Genomic DNA, 23471 nt, shown 5'->3' on the forward strand with positions numbered 1-23471 from the left:
CATCAGGGAATGTTGCAGGAATGCTGAAAAACAAAGTTTTACAGGTTGGAAAAAGTTGTCATTCATTTAAATAATCCTACTCAGTCAGTTTAAAACTACACCGTGAAATTTAATAACAAATCTTAAAGCGATACTTCACCCCCCCCCCGCCCCCCAAAAATATTTTGCCTTTTAAGTGGCCTATTAATAAATAAGTATTATGAGCTCACAAAGTTTGTTTTTTAACCTCCTGCATCACTTCTTTGTGACTCTCGAATATTAAAAAGTAGCCAGTCGTGTATCTTTAGCTTAAAGCTCATGGCGACTCAGGCTAACAGCAGCAAAACTGTCCAAAAATATCCACTGTACAAAATTCTAAGTGCATTTTCCGGTTTATTCCACTTCTTCTTCATACAGTTGTATGGTCAGTCATCCAAAACCACTTTGTCATCGGCTAAAAACAAACGAGCTATCACCCTTTCTGTTTGGTGCTCATTCACGGTAGCATCAAGTTAGCTTCCTTGTGCTTTTTGCCAACATGGAGCAAAAAAAAAGGGAGGGAAAACTGTCTGTCAGTTCAATACACCGATTTTTGAGTAGTTAAAGTGACAGTGACAAGCGTAGTGAAGTTTCTATTTTGTTCCAGTTTTTTTGTCTTTGTTGCGGCATGTTTCAGTGATTGATGTTTTTTGACACGTAGGGAATGAAAAAGGAAATAACCTTCTATGTCTCCATTTTTGTGCTAGATTTCTTTTTTATTGTTATTATTTGAAAAACAAAACACCATTCCATTTGGCTTTTACAAAATACAGTTTTATATCACCTTTTTGAGATGACGCCTGGTCGAGCTGAGAGGGAGAAAGAAACAAACATCATCCAAAATGAAGAACAGGAATTTAACAAAAACAGAGTGTGTCACAGTGCAAAAATCGATCATATTCGCATCGGCTGGTATTTACATGAGCATGAACATATAAAATATACATAAACTGTTTTCTCCAAATTAAAAATATCACTCAGTGTGAAGCACATCCAAGACAAATCACTATTTCAAAAATGAAGAGAGAAGTGACTGAAACAATTCAGTTGAAAATAAATAGTTTACACATGAGAAACGGTGTAACAGCAAAATCGACTTTACCATCACAGCATGATGTCGTTGCACATAAACTGATTGTCACTCTCCACCTCTTTCCCTTACTCATCTTTCCTCTATTGCCGTAGGTCACTTACGTTTTTAAATAAAGCTACAAAAACAAGCTGTTAGCATGAGCGGCTCATTTATCTTCCATCCTGTAACTAAATAGAGTTCTGGAACCTGAGCTGCATCTTGTACTCACGGGGCACTGGCAGGACTTGATTTTGGTGACCTGATTAGCTTGATCAGTGTACCTTATTACTTGCGTTCGTTTATGCATCTGGTAGTGAGATTATTGGGGGGGGGGGGGGGGGGGTTACTTTATATAGTTTTTTTTATAGGCTTTGGCTGAGGTCTGTATGAAGAAAGCATCGCTCAGTTTTTTACAATGATGCTTTTTCCTCGTCTGTGCAAAAAAAATGCGAGAAGAAAAAATTAATTTACATCGAATATAATCGTATTTACCTGCATCAAGAAGGTCATGTGATCACCGGGTTGGGGTTGTCTGCTAGTGGGGTAACTTCTAAAGTTGTGGATGGAGTTGTGATGAACTAGATTTTGCATAATTCCAGAACATATGCTTAGGAACAATTCATTGCAATTGCTAGTGACCTGGAATAGCGGCTGGATCACCTTGGTGGAGGTACAGCGTGTTGAGGCGTGATTCCAGCGAGCACACGGTCACAATGTGTCTTTTACTTTGTTAAATGATTTGATATTTTAATTCTTTATTATATTATCTATTATAATAAGCCAGGTTTAGAACTGTATTTCGTTGATTGCTAAATTTTGACGGTAGAATCACTCGACAGCAACAGGAAATCTCTGCGCATGATGAAAAGTTTGCACCCAAACTTTTTCAATATTTCCATTTAATCGCTGCTCTCAGTTTCTGGGAAACGCAAGAGGAAGTAAAATCAGTCTGAAGCGGCACCGCAGTAACAGACTTACACAAACACGTGTGTGTGTGTGTGTGTGTGTGTGTGTGTATGTTCAGGACAATGAGCTTTAACATGTGAGTGTATGTGCAAACTGTGAAGGTATTTTTCCCATCATTTCATCTTTCGCGAGACTTTCCATTTGCCCCTGATGCCCATTCATACCAAGGGCTACACATTCATGAATAAATACACACGGAGCAGTTCTTTCAAAGACAAAAGATAGATTAAAGGCGTCATGAGCGTGACAGCGGATGATTGTGAGTAAAATCAGACAGTGCAGCTTCCACATTACAGAGACACGCCGTCAGAATCATTGGCACAACTGATAGCACACACTGAAACAAGTCTGGCTTTTCCAAGTTAAAATAAAGTTTTTATTCATAGATTTTTTTTTAGGTTGTGTGTGTGTGTGCATTTAGCCTCTGTTTTTGTTTTTGTTGTTGTTGTTGTTGTTTTTGTTTTTTTTTTGCTTCTCAGTCCCTTGATGTTCAGCATTGGCACAAAATACAGCGACTGCGAAAACAACGAAGCTGTTGGGAGTGCAGCAACACAAGCAGACGCACATGAAGCACGAACTTAGGAATCGTCCAGAATAAAATATAAATAGAAGACAAAAAGAAATTGAAAACTTTTGAACATTTTTTTCTTTTCTCAAATGAAACAAGGTGAACATTATGTACACAAGTCCAGAGCTTCGAACACAGGGGGTGGGGTTTTTTTTGTGTTTTTTTGTTTTGATCTGACCACTCTCATTGCACAAGCACACGATCAGGTTTGTCATGCTGGTTGTGTGTGTGTGTGAGTGTGTTTCTTCCAGGTACCACATCTGTACTCAGCTGGACATCGTTCACCCTTCTCATAGATGTGACCAGCATACAGTACCCTTTGGTATCAGGTGAGGCGAGGGTTGATCATCGTCATCATCGTTCACCTCTTTGTCGTGTCACCGTCGAACACGAGACAACGTCCTGTCATGGCACTCACAGTTATTTCAGTCTCCTCACCTGCATCACGCGCCTCTGTCACTGCAAGCACACTCCCAGGGTTTTTAGCAGCTATTACAAGTGTCACATGTAGAAAGTTCTCAGCGTCAGAAAGCAGCTGCAACAGCAATGTAAAGTTAAAGTCAGCCTCTCAATGACTTCCAGACCCGTATCATCGTCCTGGGCTAAACAAGCTAGCCTCTGAGATTTCATCACTGAGATGCGGCCGCAAAACCCGAATCATTTCCTTTTCCCACTGTACATTGCTTTTGTTTGGCCGAAACCCTTCGTCGCCTGACTCAGGGGATCAAGCGTACGTCTCTCCTGATTTGAGCGCCACCAGTTCAGAGTCCTCTATGTGGCGCCCGTTTAAGTGTTCGCTGTTACAGTCATGGTGGTACATACAGGCGGGTACCTCTGTGATGGAGGTGGCGGTGTAGGATGTAGAGCGCATCGAGCAGTGGTCCTTCCGTCGTTGCCCCCACTGGGTCTTATACTGCATCCACTGCCTTTTTAGAGCCGCTTGCACCTGGACACCAAGGAGATCATCATCGTCGGGGATTTTTCCACTTAGTTTCAATGTAATATGCAAAAAAAATTCACCCAAAATGTTTCCTGCCGATGTGTTTGAAAACAACAGTCTGTATGTAGTCTCATGACAGCACAATGCACATCATATTCTTTAAAGCAATACTTCACCCAAAAAGTATATCATGTGCAAATACTCTCAAAGGTAATGTACATTTTTTCCACTGCTGCACCACTTCTTTTTGACTCAGATATGGATGTTTAGCTTGAAGCTAACGGTGCCCCTTGGCTAGCAACTACTGACAACAGCAAAATGGTCCAAAAACATCCCTTTCCAAACTCTCAAGAATATCGCGTGTTTTCTTAATCCTGGCATGTACCCAGCTGTGTGCTCAATAATCCAAAACCATTGATTTGAGCTGAAAAAAAACCCCACCTAACTTCAGCACTTGGCGGCAATGCAGCGGCACCGGCGCCAATCTAAATATACATGGCCGGCTCTTTCCACATTTAGAAATCACAAAGCACCAATCCAACAAAGCATGTCTTTGTGAGCTCATGACACTAATTTGTGAGTCCATGAAATGTCAAATAAACTTTTTGGGAGAAATATGTTTAATAACAACAAAATGTAGCAAGAAAACAGCCCCAGCTAAACCATATATCAACATCATTTGGAATGATTTTGCAGTGGTTTGTTGTCAGCTCCAATGAAGAGCTGCTCTGAATTGTGAAAATAAGTTTAATATGCTGGGTTTTTTGCTAAATAAAGTGGCCTCTGCAGTGATGACTCACTAGCACGTCTTGAGGTACGAAGTGGTATTACATGAAGGACAGGAACAGCTGGTTGGCATGCTAAATTTCTATGACTGTCATACGTTCATATTTAGGTCAATAGTATATTTCATTGGGTAAATGATTTATTTCCTGAGTAAAATACTGATATTCTCCCACATTAGGGACGTCAGGGTACACACTCTGGGTATCCCAGCTCACCAACAACGGTAGCTCCACCCTGCAGTCATTGGCTCAGCCTGAGGTCAATATTCAGTGGTCAAATGTAAACTTTGAACTGTACAATTTTAAGTATGTTATTCTGCAACATCCTATTTCTGCTGCAATTATCGAGGGTGCATGAACACACAATGATCTAATTATATAAATGATGACACTAATTGTTATAATGAGCCACGGATGTGCCAAGACTTGCAGCTTCTGTGTAGAATGTCTTGCTTGATGACACAAATACAGCATGAAAGCTGTCTCACTGACCTCCCTTCACAATGGGGCTTTTGTAGAGACAATGCAGATTTGGCCCTAAAATAAAAAAGCCCCAGAAGCCTGTGTCCTGATTAAGGGGACTGAACCGATCATTATGTGGGTGAAGCAAACAAACAGTCTCATTCCCTAGTGACAATTTGTTCAGAGTATCACCCAGGATGTCTGCCTGACCTTCAGACATATGCTCGACACGTTGTTTACCCACAAACATCGGTTAAGAGGACGCTTTTGTGTGGCTTGTGTATGAGCTAACGCCTGATCTCTTTTCAGACGTGACTGTATACAATGCAGCTCCGCGGTTGGTTGATTCCTCCATGCTAAATATCCCTCGCAGAGTATTTAAATGTGCTTTCAGTCAAGCATCTGTTTTCCTCTCATGAAGATAAACACTTCACAACAACCTTGTTTGACTCCCGAAATATCACAAAAGCTTAGTGGTTTTCAAACAGTCTGCATCTGCCGCGATCTCTCTGTGACGGAGTCTAACTACCTGCTAAAAAACACATAGACGCCGTGCATTGTTTGCAGAGACTTTGAGCTTGAAAGCAACTGTCACACAATAACACCGCCACGCTGAAAGGTCTCTGTAACACCATTAACCTCCGAGCTTGGTTTTAATGACAATGCAGCTCATTTGTTTGAACAAAGTTTAAGGCTGTCTGACAGCTGCAGAAAGACTTAGACAGGAGAGTCCACTTCCAGCTGGAAAACACACACAGGGTTTTATTCACCGTGTCTAACTCTTCACCTCACATGACCCGTCAACTTTTACTGACCCAGCAGCGTCGTGCTTTATCACCCGTTACAAGTGACTCGTGGTTTTTCAGCTACCGTTAATTTTCAGGAGGTTTTTCTCATGCTGAAACTGAACTTGAGCTATGTGTGTTTGACATTCCTGGGTGGCCTCTTGATTAGGATGTCAGAGATCTGACCTGAAAAACAAAATATGGAATGTTTGGCCTGATGGAGCCTGATATCTGATTCCCAACGCAATGAGCTGTGACAGCTGCAAGTTGACTTCTATTAGTCTGTGCTAGCCTGAGTGACTGACAGTTACAAAAGGAACACAGTAAATATCTGGAGCAAGGAGTTACAAATACCCATCAGCGTTTCTTTAAGACTGAATTGAGGGTTAAAAAACATCTTACAATAAGTAAAAACTAATTTGCACATAAGAACATTTCATGAATAATGGACATTTAGGGGAATTGTTATGAACATCAGTCTGATCTGCACCTGTAGACATGACTGATGTCAGATTTGGTAGGTAAGTTGCTGGGGACCCAAAGAAGAAGGAAATTTGAACATAGGATATGTTGCATGGTGTTAAACTTTGAATAAGCCAGCGCTCAATGAGCTGCTCGGTTCTCTGCAGTTTGCAGGGTGGAGCATCACAACTACGCCGATTGACTCCAGCAGTCAGGGACGAGAGCGGAGACGAGGTGGGACACAAAGACGAGTTCTTTAAAAAGAGAAAAGTGGAGAGTGAAGAAGCGGCACATCAGCCACAGCAAGGAACCGCATGTGAGGTGTTCAGGCGCATTGCTGAGCGTGGGAGTTTTAGAGCAAAAATGTCCATGGGTGGCAGCGCCACCACAGATGAAGGACTCGTCATCTTAGGAGCTAACACCCACTCGAATCCCACGCGCATTATTGTATTTCTAAATACATTTGTTATTTGACCTTAAATGAGAAAAAAGCGTTTATTTCCTGTTCCAGTTCTTAGCCTGCCTATGACATCATCGGTGTGTAGTAGAATGTTCAGTTCTTTCATGTTTCACTTCATATATTCATCCTTACTGCACAAGTAGTAGACAGACCCCAACAGGACCTAAACTAGCATTTCAAATAAATCCATCATGTCTAAAAAAAAACAAAACCAAAAACCCCCAAAACATTTTAAGTCATCTCACAGAGCAAAGGCTCACCTCTCCATTGAAGAAGCAGAATATCGTTGCCACCAGTAAACCCTTGAAAAACACAAGAAGAGTACACATATTTACTGGATGAAAGCGTGTCCTTTCTTGCATGTATGGCACAGTTGTATCGAGTGCTTTTTCACATGCAGATTACCTGATGGAGCAACGTCATTCCTAACTGATGAAGTTAACATAATTCAAAAATCGCCTCCCCGCTATTCTACGAAGTGCTCCGTCAAGCCTCATCCAGCAGTGGATCACATGAATCAGTCAAAAACTAGTGCTTTTATCCCACTTTGGATCAGATGCCAGCAGACATCCTTACACTCGGTGTGGTGAGAAGCTGAGTGAGGCAGCACTTTTCTGCCTCCTGAGGTTCGTTGCTAAATGAAGTCGCGCCTGCTGCCGGTTCAGTTCCTACCTGGTAGTGTGTGAGTATGTGCATGATGTACTCGTAGACCTCCCCAGCCAGGCGGTTCTCTGGTCTCCAAGGGAAGATGACAAACTGTATCCCAAGCAGGGGGACCAAGATCAGGGTGGCTCTCACCGCCTTCATGTACATGTTGGACTCGGCCCGGTGTGTATCTCTCAACTTGGTTACTAACACTCTTATAATATTTAGTAGGAAAAAGAGGTTCACCTGCACAGGAGAACAGTCACACAAGTGAAAGTGAAAACTAATTGTATGTTCTATTATATTCTAAAGCGACACAGTGAACAAAGACCTTCTGTTTCTTCTCACGCGTCACTCCTTTGTGATTCCAGAATGCAAAAAGAACCAGCTGTGAATATTCTAGCTTGAAGCTGTTAGTGACCGACAGCTAACAACGGCTACAGTTTTCCAGGAACACTTTGATTTGAGCCAGCACAGTTCAGCTGTTGGCTGTTGTCTATGCCAGGTTTAGTTGTTTTGTTGCAGTAGCTGTTGTTGGCCATCATCATTAGCTTTAAGCTAAATATATGTGGCTGGCTCTTTCTGCATTCTGGAGTCGTAAAGAAGTGATGTAGGAGGGAAAAAGATGTCTTTGTGAGCTTGAGACGTCTATTTGTGAAAACCTGAAAGTTACTTTTCGGGCAAAAATCCTAACTGGGGCGTTGCAAATGCAAATTCTCTGTATTTTTAGCTATAAAAAGGGATTCATATCCTTTACATGATGTTAGATTAAAAACAGATCCAGCAGACTTACAAGCAGAGCAGCGACTATGGGGCCATGGACAGCAAAAAGCAGATGGGTCTCCACACTCATCCAGCAGCTGAAGAGGGAAAAACACATCAGTCACATCTCTCTGTGGCCCAAAATACACACAGACACACACATTAAGGTGTGTTCTTCACTCTCTCTCGAGTGCATTTTTTGAATATTTTTGGAACATTACTCACTTGTCGTCGAAAAAGGTTTTTCTTGCCACGGCATGGATGGATGCAGGCACCAGAGGAAAGCCTTGGACGTAAAGAGACGAATGAAATCCATTATGCAAGTACGGTTGACTGTGCCAGTTGATTTGTTAGTCTTCCTAATCAAAGAAATTAGTATGTATAACTGTAGATGTGAAATTCAATTACATGCTTTTGGTGAAAAAATAGTGTATCAACTGTGAGAGAGAGAGTCATCCTTTGGTTTTTCCAGCGCTAACAACAAAAACAACAACACTACACAGTTAATTTCCTGTAACAAGTCTGTATAATTTAACATCCTCTCTATAAAACCCCCACCGGAGGCTGAGGCTCTGATTAGCTTTTTACATTTCAGCTGGATATAAATGGTCCGTTCAGAGATGAGGCCCACCGGCATGTCAGCCACAGATGGACCTGACTAAATGGCCGGCATCTACCCACAGACACGCCGAGCAAACGCCGGCCCACAAGGTTATACTCTCATTTTAACGATGACCATCCATTTAGATCCACTGTCTGCTTGTCTGGCAGGCTGCACCCGTTATTCTTGTTTTGAACAAGGTGGAAACAGCACAGAAGTGGCGCTGATATCAGGAGGGCCAGTAAAGCTGTCAGCATGAGAAGGCTGACATACTGTACAAGGACGAGTAAAATGTTGCTCCAAATACTGAGTTCAGAGAGATTTCGAACTTCGATCCAGTACAGCAGGTTGGTTTTGTTTCCTTTTGTTTTTGTTTTTTTTTTAAAAACAACTCTTGACAAAGTTTCAGCTTTCTGATCCGATACAGACGGACTCACCCCAGCCCAGGAGGTAGTACCAGTGCAGGTGCTGCTCCTCCGCGAACACAGCAACCACGATGAGCGTGTGTAGGTAGATCCCCTCACAAAGCATCCAGAAATAATTGCAGCCCAGCATGTACATGTGGAAGAAGTGCAGCACCTTACATCCAACCTGCAGGAATTAAAAAAAAAAGACAGAGTTTAAATAGATAATACATCTGTTGAGAGGACTGACTTTCAAAAGAGCTCAGGGGATGTTTCGTGACTGAGGAAGGATTGCCGGTGTTCTGGACGGAGAGGATGCATATTCACTGACCTTTTCTCAGGTAAAGTAGATTCCTCTTTCTATTGTTATTCTTTTAGTTATAATTCTCTGAACTGGCACGACGAGATGGAAAAACCCATTTTCCCTGAGTGCTCTGTTGTACTTTTCTTCAACACTCCCAGCTACACCATGACACACGTCTCGTTATGCATTCCGTTCCTTTGATTGAGTCGTTATCAACGTTCCGTCGCAGAGATGATGACTTAATGATATATTATCATGGCAGTCTTATCCTAGATAACTGGGGTCTACTGATGCTGTACTTACAGGACGCCTCCTAACTCGTGTCTTAAAAACCAATTTTTACCTCACAAAATTGTGAGTGCGTGTTTGTGTGTGCGTCCGGCAAATGTAGGTTTGTTGCAGAATGTTGTGCAAACAGCAACGAACCTACGACCAGGAAGCGTTTTATTGCACTGCATGTTGCCACTTTCAACAATAATGTATCCACTCAATCAATCAATCTTTTGGCATCCAGCTAAACTACACAGGAGTGACTGACTGGGCCAGACAAAATTTAGAAAGGATGTTTGTTTCTGGGTTAGGCTTGGTTACATCAGTCGGGGCCAGTCTCCTTGACACGGTGATTAAAGTGTTCTTATATTGAAAAAATAAACAAAGACAACGGCCATGCTGTCTGTTCTCAGTCAGGAAAAACAATCAAAACGCTGAAAGGATGAAAAAGACCCGGCTTCAAAAGAAAAAAAGCCGCTTTTGATATGTTGCAAATATTCTCCTGTTCATGCATGGAGCCAGAATTGTACATCCACTTTTAATGAGCGGAGAAATTTCACAACAAAACATGCACTTTCACCCTCGGTTGGCATACATAATCAGTCTCCTGGTGCGTCTCCTCCCACGTTTTGGAACACCTTTGAAACTCCCCTGGACTCCCCCACAAATGCTAATTCATGCCAGGGAAAGGCATGACTTGCCACTTGGTGTTCCTGTGACAGGCAAGCCACAGTGGCAGCCATGTGCTACCTATAGCTCAGGTCATGTTTTTAAGTGTATGTTCCAATGAAAATACACCTGAAGGAGGCTAGCAAAGTATGGTAAATGTGGTCATGTTCTGTATTTATTTCAGCTGTGGTCACTGGTGCTCACTCATCCCTTTACTGAGGGCTTCTTGTTTTCAAATGTGAATTTCTTAGCCTCGGTAACTGCCACATTAGCTTCAGGCAGTAGCTCCAAATCAAACATCCCTCCAGACTGCAATGGGTAATGTCACAAATTGGAACAAACCCTCCATGTTTCTCTGCAGTCCCACTAAAATACTCAGAAAGCACAACGTGTTATATTCCCAAAGCTTCAGAAAACACTTTTACCCTTAGAAAGGCACTCTCCATGGGCTTTCATTTTGACTCTTTTGCTCTCAGCTGGTTCAGATGTTAAACCTGCAGTTCAAGTGTTGTTTTTAACAGTTTGAAGTCATGAAAATGGTTGATCTTTCTTCCACAAGGATCAGTATGAGGTCACCTGCTTTTATTTAAAAAAAAAAAAAAAACAAGTTAAAAAAAAAAACCTGCCCAAGGTAGTTTAACCAACAAGTTAAGCTACATTCGATTTCGAATATCATCATGGCCTCCATGCTTTATGGAAGCACGCTAGCCCTTCTCAACCACCACTGTTCATTGAGCTAAGCTGACTAGCGGTTGGCAGGTCTCTGTGGTTGTCAGCTCCCTAATACACAAGAGAGAAGGGTATCCATCTTCATGTCTGGCTCAGGGGAGAAGGGCAAATATTTCCCCACAAGATGCTTTCTTTAAAAGAAAACAACTTCCTTGCTGTTGGAAATGGAAAAAGGGCAAAGAATGTTATTAGCAAAACATCCCTGAATCACAGAAACCAGGATCAAGCAGCCATCCCTCGAGGAAAAAGTCAGGTCTTTCTTGCTTCAGTCAAAACAAGAACATTATCATCCAGTAATCCAGTCTTCTCCAGATTACTGCGATACCCCACATGCTGCTGTAACTATACTGTAAAACCAGTAACCACGGCACAGTGTGACCCATCTTTACTGTCACACGGACCTCTAAGGTGTAGGTCAGAAGGTCATCACCGACACATTGCACACATCAGCGGGCGCAAGATTTCAGTGGATATTTTGTTATGGTTTTCATGACATTTCTCTGAGGGGGCTTTAAATTTGTATAAAGGCTAAGGATTCTTTCAACTACACAATAATATATTCCATATTTTGGTTTGTGATTGTGAGCGACCAGCTGTATAAGCAGGTCTTCTTCTCAACAAGACTTCCTGTTTCATCACAGGAGAGAATTAACGCTTAGCTCACATCTTTTTTGTCATTTTTCAGTTGAAGTTCAGTCGAATGTGTTGAAATCATAAAAGAAAGGCCTCTTTCTTCTCTTTTGGTGAAATATTTTCGTTTTGGCTCATGCACGCAGCCATGCTGTCAATGCTATCAGAAGGCAACTCTCAGGAGTCTTCTCAGTTAATAAAAAACACCAATCATTCACGTTTCACCTTTTAGCCACATATCTCTTCATACTCCAGGAATCTCTTCTATAATAGGCACCATTTTAGTTTGCATGCACACCGTCTCGGAACTCTTTGCCTTGCAGATAACCGAGGTTTGTCTGCAGTAACGGACTCTGGTTTACAAATCAAGCTGCTATAGATCTTGTAGATGTTTCTGATGTATTTAGCCTTCTCTTGTCTGAGATTACTTTGGGCCTCAGGGATTCGATCCCCCACGCTGCTGGCAAGCCAAACCCGACTCAGTTTCACCACACCAGAGTGAATAAAAGTGCTTGTTTCCTCTATGAAAGCAAATCTCCACCACAGAACCACCATTTCTAAAAACCAGCTCAGAAAACAGGCTAAAACGTCCAGCTTTGGCGGAACAAAATTTCAAAATGTTTCCAAAATGAAAATGACAAATGGCGCATATGTTTTATTTTTCTGCATCTTCTTGAAATGGGTGCCATGTCGATCAGTTCAAGCAGATTCAACACAAACCTTTCAACAAGTAACATGAGGTATTTGAAAGGCAGCTATTACGCAAAACACACACACACCCAAAGACACGCACACACACACATACATACATACATACATACATATTCTCTCTCTCTCTGGTATTGGTGGTGTGATGCTAGCTGGGATGTGGATGAAGATGACAGTTGGATGAGTGCGACAGGATGAAAGAGGAGCAGCAGCAGAGTCAAACCACGCTGAAGCCTCTCGTCTCCTGGATGATTCTCCTATTTTGTCTGGCCAGAGTTTCTCCAGCTGGAAGCAGGCTGGAGCTGCCTAATTGGATTGTGCTCACACTTAGCCAACTCCTACAATCCCGTTGTTTGTGTATGTTTGAAGAAATGACTTCTTTTTTTTAAGTTTTGCTCAGTTTTCACACATCTTCATACTGGAATAAAGAGTTGGGGTTTGCGTTTTTTTTTTATTATTATTATTCTTTTATTTTTTTAGGGCAGTACTGACAAAGTGTTCAGTTTTATTCAGATCTACATAAAAGGAAAGAAATCAGATCCTTTTTTAGAAAAACAACTTTTAAAAAGCAGCATGCAGTAAGTTAACAGGCTTTTTTTTTTCTTCCCAAAAAAGAGTGGTCCTAAAAATCAACACATGGATTTATGTTCAGTCCTGATAGTGAGGCATTCCTGCGAGACAGATTTATCATCTCTATCTAAGCAGACCTCTGAGATTCAAAGAATTCATATAAAGCATCCAGCGTGTCTCCAAAACTCTAACAGATGAATATGCAAGAGAGGGGGAAAAAAAAAACCCACAGTCTCTAATGATAACACACCGCCAAGACACTGCACAGGGAGATAAAATAGCAATTAGCATATAAAATCTGTTCTACAAACGTTTCAATTGTCAAATTTAAGAGCAACTGCATTTAAATTTAAATGTCTTGGCCTTATGAAAGGAATGATTGAAAAGAGAAAAGATTTTTATTTTGTCCCTCGGTTTAATAGGAATTTGGATTTAGTTGACTTTTTGCCGTCCTCTGGCAGAGTTCTGTTAAACTGCATGATTTGCTCCTAAATGACCAGATACACTTTAAATCCTCGGCGCGCCAGAACTCAGACTAAATGGGCTTCACAAAAGCAAACACATGTTGTTAAAATGCTTTTTGTCTGTGTACAACCCTTTTGCCTCTTTGTTTTTCATTAATTTTTACTTTATTGTTAGTATAAGTGGTAATTTATTCATTTTGGTGTTTTGGAGATGTTTTTCGATGGCTAAATCAAACCTTGTGGCAGGTCATATTTGGGACATTTTGGGCAGCCCTGCTTTAAAGCTGTAGTGCGTAACTCCTGTCTCCCTCTTCTGGAATAGAGAAGAATGACAACAACACAGGAGGTGCAGTGGTCAGCACTGTGGCCTCACAGCAAGAAGGTTCCAGGTTCTAGTCCCGGCTCCATCACAGGATCTTTCTGTGTGAGTCTCCATGTTCTCCCTGTTCCTGTGTGGGTTCTCTCTGGTACTCCAGCTTCCTCCCACAGTCCAAAGACATCAAGAGGGGACGAGGCTGATTGATACTCTAAATTGACTGTAGGTGTGACTGTGAGTGTGAATGGTTGTCTGTCTCTATGTGTTGGCCCTGTGATGGACTGGCGACCCGTCCAGGGTGAACCCCGCCTCTTGCCCATAGACACTGGGATAGGCTCCAGCCCCCCCATGACCCTTAACAGGAATAAGTGGAAGAAAATGGATGGATGGATGGATGGGTGGACAACAATGCAGACAGAGGTTTAGTGAAGTGGACACCGGTGCAGTGTTTTCACGTCAGTCAGTGTCAACTCTGTCTTTTAGCTGGTGCACAGTTAGGGTTGGGTTTTTGCAATCAGACAGACATGATAGTGACGTATCTTTTACCTCTTCAACATGACAGACTCCCAACCCTGAAAAGTCCCCAAACACTGCAATACTAACAGAAACAGAACATTCACACAGCAGGAAGACACAAGAACATTCCACAGCCAGTGGGAATGTGATAGGCGAATTAGCTGCGTTAGCTCCTCCAAATGCAGACCTGTGCTGGTGTCTCTCTAATCGCTCTTCAACCAGGAGGAGCTAAAATTGCTATCTGTTTTCTTTCATCCCTGGGCACTTGAATTTCTTTACAATCTTGCTATAATTCCACATCTGAACGCGTCGGTTTTCTATGTTTCTTCTTCTGTTTTTCCACCACACTCCCAGCTTTACCCTTCAGAAGTAAAATGTAGCCGAAGGAATTTCACCACAGATGCAAAACTGTCACATGTTTATTGAACTCACCGGGTTCCTGCTCACCAATTCAGGGTTGTTAACCACTGTGACGAGGTAGATGATGGTGAGGGCAGAGTTGAGCACGTAAGAGCAGAAGAGGTTCTTGTGCAGAGTGATCCTTTGGCAGCTCAGACTCCTGTGAGAAACAGACGCCACGATTGGTAACACGCGGTCACGGCCTGTGCAACAAATACATTCTTGCAACGAAAGCATCGGTCAGACACCAGTTTCATGGGAAGTATCTGAAATATCTGAGACGGATGACGGGCCACTAGTATTGATATTTCTGATGATCGTACATTCATTTTTATATGGTTGGTAATAAAATTAAAACTGGAATCAATTGCCCCTCAAAAGCTCTTCAGCCTAAAAGCTAGAAATGCTGTTAAATAATGCAAAATGGCTCCCAGGGGTTGCTTCCTCATTATGCTGGCTGGCCGCTCAGAATTAATAGTACAATCAAATGCTTGACAGTCGTAGTGAAAACGGCTACGAGAGGGTAAAACTCATTCGAACTTATTCATATCCAGTAGGGTTTTAATGATTCACTTTTTTTTTTTTTAATTTGTCAACACACACAGCAGCTTGCAGCCTCATACGTACATATACATAATATATACACAAACAGACACACACATATGTTTATTAGGGCTGTCACTTTTATGCATTAATTAGATAAATTAACTACACCGCAAATTAACACGTTATAAAGATTAACCCAAAATGAATTACAGCACACCTGAGTGGCAATTCCGTGGGAGTTTTACCCAGACACCAGCATTTTAAAGTTGGCCCACTGAAGGACCCGTACTTGGCAGTGGCTCGTCACTTCACACGTGCATCGCTAGTCAAAGTGCCTGTTTGGGACTCAGGCTGAAGACGCCCTGACTAAGCTTTTATTCAGTCACCAATAAAAATGGGGATTTCATTTTTATTGGCCATGCACTACAATTTTGTAATGACCTAGAATTTGAATTCTTTATTTGGGGACCTTAAGCAGATATGAGATTGAAATGCAATTAATTCGATTAATTCATACATGTGTATGTAGTAATCTAATTAATTGCATTTTCATGCCAGTTTCATCTGCATGGAGTCATGAGAAAATTCCCATAGAGGATTCTAAAAACAGGTGCCACATTTCCTCAGGCATGGATGTTTTCACTGTGTCACCCAGACACCTCTGAGAGAGACACAAGCAGCGTCTCTTCAGCTTCAGACCTAAACGGGACTGCAGGAGCTGCTGGATGTTCTTATGCAAGGATTTTTACTGAAAGCCAAAACGCAGGCTGAATCCCGACGGCAGTGTTAGTCTGGCTGCCACGGCTCCTCGCGGATTCAGATGCGCTATATTCGGCTGCTTGTCTCTTTTTCCACAGTTGAGTGGGAGTATTTTTTATTTTTTTTTTTGAGCTGAGGAGGCTGACAGTGATGATGTACAGTAGTAAACAACAGCAGCACATACCACTGCGCGAGCCTCACATCTGGATATGATAACACGGCAGTGACCTCTGATAGATGCGGCGATTTGTTTTAAAAAGAAACAAACAAAATGGTTTTTTTCCCCCAACGTGTCACTTTATTGAGATCTTCATTTATTTTTTCTTCTTTTTTTTTGTCATGAATTATGTTGTGTTAAATTTCTGTGTTCTTCTCAGCGGGTTGTGAGATTCATGATAACGCACCTGCCTGAAACGCTGCAGCGAGATTTATGGATGTGAACCGGAGTCTCGGCTGTTCTCTGGAACAGCTGCGGCTGAGGTCAACACGTTTCGCCGCTCAAGTTTTACGGCGTTCAAGGATCACGGCGCCAAAGAGGAAGCTCTTCCAACTATCACCACTGAACAGAAACTTATATTGCACCATTAAAAAGTTATTTTTTTATTTGCACAGTCTGCAAACGTGTCCATGGTGTCTTTTCTTTCTTCTTTTTAAATGGAATTTCAACAGCAGTAACGACATCTTTTTTCTTCTTCTTCTTCGGGGATTCAGCACCTCAACAAGCAGATGCGTTCATCGGATGTCACAGTTCTGAATCTCAAATATCCTCAAAATAAATGTTGCTGCGCAAGAAAACTGACTCCGCATGAAATTAGGTGGACAAACGGAGGGAGCACTCAGTGTCGATTACTTTGGCGCATGAGTGAGAGTCAGCGGAGCAGCAGGAGAGTTTTCAGGCTCATAATCTGCGTTGATCTGTGACAGCAGTATAACGCAGCACTCTTTTTCTGATTAAATGTCTTCGTTGGTCATTTGATGCCACGCCAGAAAGTTGTTAACACTTTAAGAAAACGAATAAATGCGTCGGCGTAAAAATGATGCAATAAAATGAGAGTGGAACATCATTTACATCTTTTGTGTGCGAGTGTTCAGAACTGGAGGTTACTCTGCCGAGTGAGAGCAGAGTGCGGCGTTTGCTGCCTGTGACGAGTGATGATGTCATCAGCGGAGTGCCGATGGTGAGAAACTCAGCAACTCCTGTGCAGCCGCTTGTCAGATCCAGCGTTAAGTGAGGACGACTGTGAGGGCAGAGCAGCCATCAGTGTTTTGACACACCGAGTATTCACTGACAGTTTAACGAACAGAATCCAAACCGATGAGGTTGAGGCGCGGGAACGCACCTGAAGTAGAAGAAGATGGCGAGAGAGATGAACAGCGAGGCGATGGACAAGGCGTGACCCACAATCGCCATGTAGAAGAGGATGTACGCCGACTGTAAAAGAAATAAATACATAAAAAGATTTTGCATCAGTAGCCAGAATCCGATCAATGTTGTAAAAATGAATTCTGAACCAAATCAAGTTGAATTAAAGTCACATTTTTCATTCATGTAGGCCCAAACCTCATTGGGAAGTTTGAAAAGTTTCACTGCCTGGGTGGAATGTTCTTAGTGTTGATTTATGAACAAGGATATGAATGATTGGTTTTTAGTCATCATTTTAACTTTTTTGCTGTTGTTGTTGTTGAATATCAGCGCTTGCCTGGTGGTACCAGATACAGTTTCACCCGACAGGACGCCACACCCACTCCAGTAATCAGGCAGGCTTGTGTTAGTGGCCCACTTCCAGCGTGTCGGGGAACAGATGAAGTATTACGGCAGTGACGCCAACGAAGACTGGTGCGTTAGTCAGAGCTGATAAATAAATGTGAGTATAAGTAAAAACAACCAAAACCAATCAGAAAACAGAATAATTAAAAAAAAAGACAATAGAAAGAAACCTCTCACAGAAAATCAACACCATCAGACTAAAACCAGGAGCTTTACTTCTTTTGTTATTGAAGATCCTGAGTCCGAGCAGTTCTGAGGTGTTTGGGATCGCCAGAGATCCCTGTGGTAACATACTGAGCAGCCCATCTCTGCTTTGGCTCTGTCTGGTGCCATCTTTGCTACCAGGGCAGCTGCATGTAGTAAACTGGGATTTCCTGCTGTTGTTTTGGCATTATAAGTAGCGGGGATTAACAGTTCTGTATTTTTCCTGTTACACATGGAAAGGCATAGTAGTGTTTTTAATTTCTCTGACTTGGACAAAGTTGCAGAAAGGAAATCATTTCCTGCAGGGCTTGGCACCGTATTGGTGTCATCAGCATGTGTATTCGAAGTTTTAACAAATTGGTCGCATTTTGCATTGACAAAACATGGTCTTGTGTTCAAAAAAACAAACAAAAAAAACTCGCTAATAGTTTCCATCTCCTTGTAGAGTAGAAGAGAAAATTATGAAAGGTACAAAATGGGGCATAACCACCACTGACATTTGTACATGAATGATAAATGATGAATAAATGAATGTATTTGTGGCTTGAATAATTGATTAATTCACATAATTCAATGCAACTTTATGCAAGTTAAAACAGATAAAAGTGCATTTAAATATCTCTTTTAGTCCATAAAGGCTACGATACTAGATCGAGGTTCTCCACGTTCTCGCTGCGGACGAGAAGATGGTAATCAATGGTCTCTCTCATAAACACACGTACCTCTGAACCTGTGTGTGGTGCGCACTCCTCTCCTTTAGCTGACTCAGCCAGGTACATATTCACATTTTTGAGTTAAGGAGAATAATCCTCGCTCATAATTGTGTCTGGTGTGTTATTTATGTGCAGCCACGTCAAAACAACGTGCCTCTACATTTACTTATTTCTTTTCACTTTCCTAGGACTCCTGGCAAATAAACGTCGAGATAATGCTGAGCTGTCGCACTTAAGCCACCGTGCAGTTGATTCATGATACCTTCAGCTTTGCTTTAGTGTTTTCATTGCAGAGTGTGTAGTTGGACCACGTCCTGTTGGTGTCTGGGTGGCGAAACCACTGCCCGTCCTCCCCGCAGTACTTAGTGGCCTTTTCTGAGAGTAAACAAGTTCTCCAATTACTCCTTCAAAAATCTAGGGGGGTAAATACGTCATAGTTCTTGGTGAAAAGTTAATTTATGAGAGCATCAGGAGGCCCTGAGCGTCAACGCTCACCTGTAGGATCAAAGTCCACAAAATAATTAGGGCAGTTTTGGGTGGCGTAGGTTCCTGCGAGAGTATCGTCCCAGCACAGCCAGCCGTCCCAGTTCCGACTGCAGAAGAGCCCTGGTGACCCCGATAATCAGACATTTGTCAAAAACCAAAAGCTGTCAAGATGAATTCCACCAAAAAAGGCAAACTCAGACGATAAGAGCATCACCTGATTTGTTATAAGGTGGATCTCGATTCATCTTCTCAAAGCATTTGTATTGATTGTCGAGGATTTTCTTTCGTCCAATCTCCTCCTCCTCCAGGTGAACGACGGGGCTCAGTGTGGCCTCCTCAGCAGGCTCGACCTGGGAGTCCCCTGAGAGACGGGCGCCTGCCTTCTACACACACACACACACACACACACACACACACATGCAGAGCATCATGAATAATCAGGATAAAGTATGCCGCATCCTTGCTCTCAAAGGTTTTTCACGCATTTTTAATAATTAAATCTAAAATAAAGTATAAAAAAGTCACGTGATTGAGAGTAAGAATGCTTAGGGAAAAAAAATTAGGAGACTGATAAAAGCAAAGATGACGGGTCTTTCTCTTCTTCTAAGGTCAAAAAATGTTCTTACACTCATTTTAGTCTATTTGATTCCTGTAATTTTAATCAAAGCAGTTGGAAAAGGGCGTTCTACCACTGCTAGTCTAGCTCTCGCCACTGCACTGCCTTATCTTTGATTAATGTCTCGTTAAAAAAGACCGTAACATCTGTTTTTTCACGACAATAGCAGCACTATTGCAATAATTCCATAATAGAGAGTGCTAATATCACAAATACTCTACCAGCACTGTCTCCTTGGTGCTGAACACACAGAGCGTGTAATTGGTCCAGGTCTTGTTGCTGTCAGGATGGTGGTACCACTGACCGTCCTCGCCACAGAACCTAGTTGCCTTCTCTGAAAAAAGATGTGATTCAGAGACAGTTGGTCGCACTTTAATAATCATATCCGACCTGGTTAATTGTCCGGGATCACGTGATGCTAACAGGAATAACAACGGAACAAAAACTTACTGCTCACCTGTGGGGTCCGAGTCCGAAAAATAATCAGGGCAGTTTTGGGTGACGTAGGTTCCTGCAGCTGCATCGTCCCAGCAAAGCCAGCCATCCCAGGTACGGTTACAGTAAAGCCCTGCAGCGCCATGGAAGAAGAAAAGGTGACAACATGCCTCTGCAAATAATGAAAAAGAAAATCGAACTTTCTCCAGTAACTACCTGATTTATCTAAATGAGGCTCTTGGTTTATTTTCAGGCGGCAGTTGTATTCATTTTCAAGTAGCTTCTGTCTCTGTGAAAAAGAAAAAATAAGATCTTTCAAGATGACTACAAAAGAAAAGAAAACACAGACACACACACACACACACCAGCTGATGATAAACTAAACGAGGGGCTCAGTTCCTGATTATTAATGATGAAACTTCCCGTCTGACTCATGGATGAAGTTCAGAGAAGAAGAGCTTTAATTTTTTTAAATTAGACACTGAAGAAGTGACGTTAAAGTCTAACAATTCTGCTTGATAACAGCAAGGTGAAAGATGATCATCCATCACTGTTAGCTGTTTCTAATCACTGTTATTAATATTCATCACAGCAATCAGTGTGAATGCACAGCAGGGGTAGTGGGTCATCACGACGACACGAAAACCAGAGGCCTACTTTCAACAAACAAGCTGGAGGGATCTTGTTTTTTGTACCGTGTTTTTTCTGAGTGCACCTCGGCGAGGGTTTACTCTCTGAGAGAACCCTCTAGTTCTCGTTTCTTTTGTCTTTCTTTTATCTGTGTTCTATCTTATGGAAGTTCCTTTGGAAACAGTTTATTCAGAGCAGATGTTTTATGATTAATTTCCTCACTGCAAAAAAAAAAAAAAAAGGGGGGGGGGGGGGGCCAAAAAAGTCCCGCCAAGTACATTTGTCTAATTTGTAGTCAGAACTGTCATTACACTTCATATAAGACAGAATCCCTGAACAAATCGCAGCTCAGTAAGATGGAGGAGCTTGTTTCGAAGACAATCTAATCTTATTTCAAGAAGGCACTGGCGGATTATTTCCATAAGTTTTTACTTTCACCATAATTTACAAAAAAATACCAACAAAAATTAGTAATTGAAGTCATAAATACACCGGGAAAAATGTTTGCTGCGGTAATAAATAAAATAAGATGAAAAACCGTACAAAATATATTGTCAAATTGGATTTTGCAACCAATGGAGTCGCCCCCTGCTGGCCGCAGGTTTAAAAAAGATATATATATACAGTATATATATATATATATATATATATATATATATATATATATATAGGGAGAGAGACCATGACTAGTAGCAACAGAGAGCATGAATGCAAATCCTCTACAATGAATCCTCAGTGGAAAGTTTCCGAGCACCACAATACCCTGGACTTCTTCTCATAGGTGATGGTGCAGAGTGTGTAGTTGGTCCAGATCCTGTTGCTCTCCGGACTGTAAAACCACCTCCCGTTCTCGCCGCAGTACTTGGTTGCCTTTTCTGAGAAGGACAAATATGTTCTAACTTACTTGAATAAAGGATTCAAGGTGAATTCATTTCTAGAGGTTATGGGCGGGAGCTCACCGGTGGGGTCAAAGTTGGCGAAATAACTGGGGCAGTTTTGGATGGCGTAGGTTCCTGCAGGAGTATCGTCCCAGCAAAGCCAGCCGTCCCAGGTACGACTACAGTAGAGTCCTGTCACGCCCAGACACAGTTTGGTCCCACAAATCCCAGAAACCCAAACATTTACAAGTAGACAAGGGTTTAATTTCAAGTCTCCATACCTGTCTTATCGTACGGTTTATCCTGCCTCATCTTCTGAAAACATTTCCTTTTGTTCTCAAGGATGATCTCTTCCACATTGCTGACATTCTCAGTGTCCGCCACCGTGGTCGTCTCGTCCGCAGCGTCCCTTAACAGATGGGAGACTTCCTTTTGTGGGAAAGAAAAGACAGGAAAGATGGTTGACTTATACGATAGTTTTGTACAACACACCTGATTATTTCATTGATGGCAGGAAAACAACCAACGGACAAACACCTCCGTTATGTCCGTCGAGGCTGGCTGACAAGAGGACCTGGTCTGGACCCACTTACCCCACTCGTCACAATGTTTGGTCACTCGTTCTGTCAAGTAAAACAAAGAGTCAGACTTAATGGAATCTTTCATCATTCTCATAGCATCCTGATACTTTCATATAAATATCAAATTATTTCAGTTTTCAGGTTATTACCCAGTAGTTGGGCTGCGTCGTTGTTTTTCTACAGCTGCTTTTATGCACACACATAAATCAGACTCTGAAACTTGGCACCGCCAAACAACTGTGATGGATTTGACTTGGCGGAGCGTTCTATCAAACAGAAAATCCCAACTTTTGTGATTTATTTCCTGGCAAATTTCTTTGAATATCAAACTTTAAACCACATGTACTGTACTGTGGATCCACAACCGGGCTGAAATCACACTGCTCCTGACATCACGGCCCGATGGCCTGCTCTTCTTCTCCGACAGCTCATCAACTCCTCAGCAACCACCTCCAACTGTACGTCTCCCCCCGCAGGATCATATCAGCTTTCAAATAAGGAGCCACAAGGAGACTTTCAACATCCCAGACATTTAGGGAGAATCCTTTATGAGCCTCCTCGAGCAAAGAAAACACCTTCGCTCCTCTCTCCTTCATATTGTCAGCCCTCGTCCATCTCTCTCCGACTTCGACTTTCCTTTCTATGTAATCGCTCCTTTCTTTCTTTCCCTCATTCCTCTTCCCTCTGTCGTCTCCATCATCTGCCCACTCTCCGGGTTGTGACAGCTAAAACCCGAATGGCTCAGACATACAGGTAAGGAATGCAGAAGTCATCGAAGAGGAAAATAAAGCGAGAATAGAGGAAGATGGAGAATTTACTGTCGGATAAATACATTTTTTCAATTAATTGTTATGTTTGAGTGTATTTACTAGCTTTAAAATGAACATTTATTTAATTTGATTATTTGGACTTAACATATTTACTTCTCTCTTCTCCGAGGTTTTACGGAAAATCTACCAGGCCCGACTGAGAAGAAATTTTGTTCGGGACAGTTTACATGGGCACCCCTGAGCTAATGAGCTGAAATCTTTGCTCTGTGAGAATAATTTGTCATTCGTTTATCAGAATAAGCAATTTTGTAACGTACGGTAGATGAGGAGTGAAATATTTCTGTTATAAGGAAAAACCGTCCTGCTTACAAGTACTTGTTACTGGCTTTTCTTTTGATAGCGGAATTTATTTCTCAGGCTTGAAAGAGAATATTTTGTTCAGAAAAGAGCTATAAAACAAAATGTGATTTTGCAAAAAACTTGAGTTATGATGAACTGTATGTGTGATCGGTGCAGCTGTATATCTTAGCTGTGACGACTTGTAAATGAAAGAACCCAATCAATCAATCAATCAATCACA

General features: G+C 41.9%; 1 protein-coding gene across 3 annotated transcripts in view; it reads right to left on the bottom strand.

Annotated features, from left to right (window-relative positions):
- Positions 1 to 376: 376 nt before the first annotated feature.
- The window catches only part of calcr (calcitonin receptor), a 50366-nt gene continuing 27271 nt past the window's right edge, over positions 377 to 23471 (bottom strand). The window contains exons 6-23 of one of the 3 annotated variants that reach the window (XM_086192652.1): positions 22078 to 22163; positions 21822 to 21969; positions 21622 to 21732; positions 21425 to 21537; positions 20249 to 20321; positions 20055 to 20165; positions 19819 to 19931; positions 19196 to 19364; positions 18991 to 19101; positions 18758 to 18870; positions 17151 to 17242; positions 14539 to 14665; positions 8964 to 9117; positions 8151 to 8211; positions 7957 to 8023; positions 7191 to 7409; positions 6779 to 6820; positions 377 to 3570 (exon numbers count right to left, since the gene is read on the bottom strand). In XM_086192652.1, the coding sequence (XP_086048778.1) occupies positions 3349 to 3570; positions 6779 to 6820; positions 7191 to 7409; positions 7957 to 8023; positions 8151 to 8211; positions 8964 to 9117; positions 14539 to 14665; positions 17151 to 17242; positions 18758 to 18870; positions 18991 to 19101; positions 19196 to 19364; positions 19819 to 19931; positions 20055 to 20165; positions 20249 to 20321; positions 21425 to 21537; positions 21622 to 21732; positions 21822 to 21969; positions 22078 to 22163 (2132 nt within the window). In that variant the 3' untranslated portion in view covers positions 377 to 3348. The remainder of the gene's footprint in view (positions 3571 to 6778; positions 6821 to 7190; positions 7410 to 7956; positions 8024 to 8150; positions 8212 to 8963; positions 9118 to 14538; positions 14666 to 17150; positions 17243 to 18757; positions 18871 to 18990; positions 19102 to 19195; positions 19365 to 19818; positions 19932 to 20054; positions 20166 to 20248; positions 20322 to 21424; positions 21538 to 21621; positions 21733 to 21821; positions 21970 to 22077; positions 22164 to 23471) is intronic. The other 2 variants (XM_086192653.1, XM_086192654.1) reach the window with 2 other exon arrangements.

The sequence above is a fragment of the Aulostomus chinensis genome, chromosome 22 (genome assembly GCF_037954235.1).
Source record: "Aulostomus chinensis isolate RoL2024-O1b breed Wild chromosome 22, RoL_Achi_v1.0, whole genome shotgun sequence".
Classification (NCBI taxonomy): domain Eukaryota; kingdom Metazoa; phylum Chordata; class Actinopteri; order Syngnathiformes; family Aulostomidae; genus Aulostomus; species Aulostomus chinensis.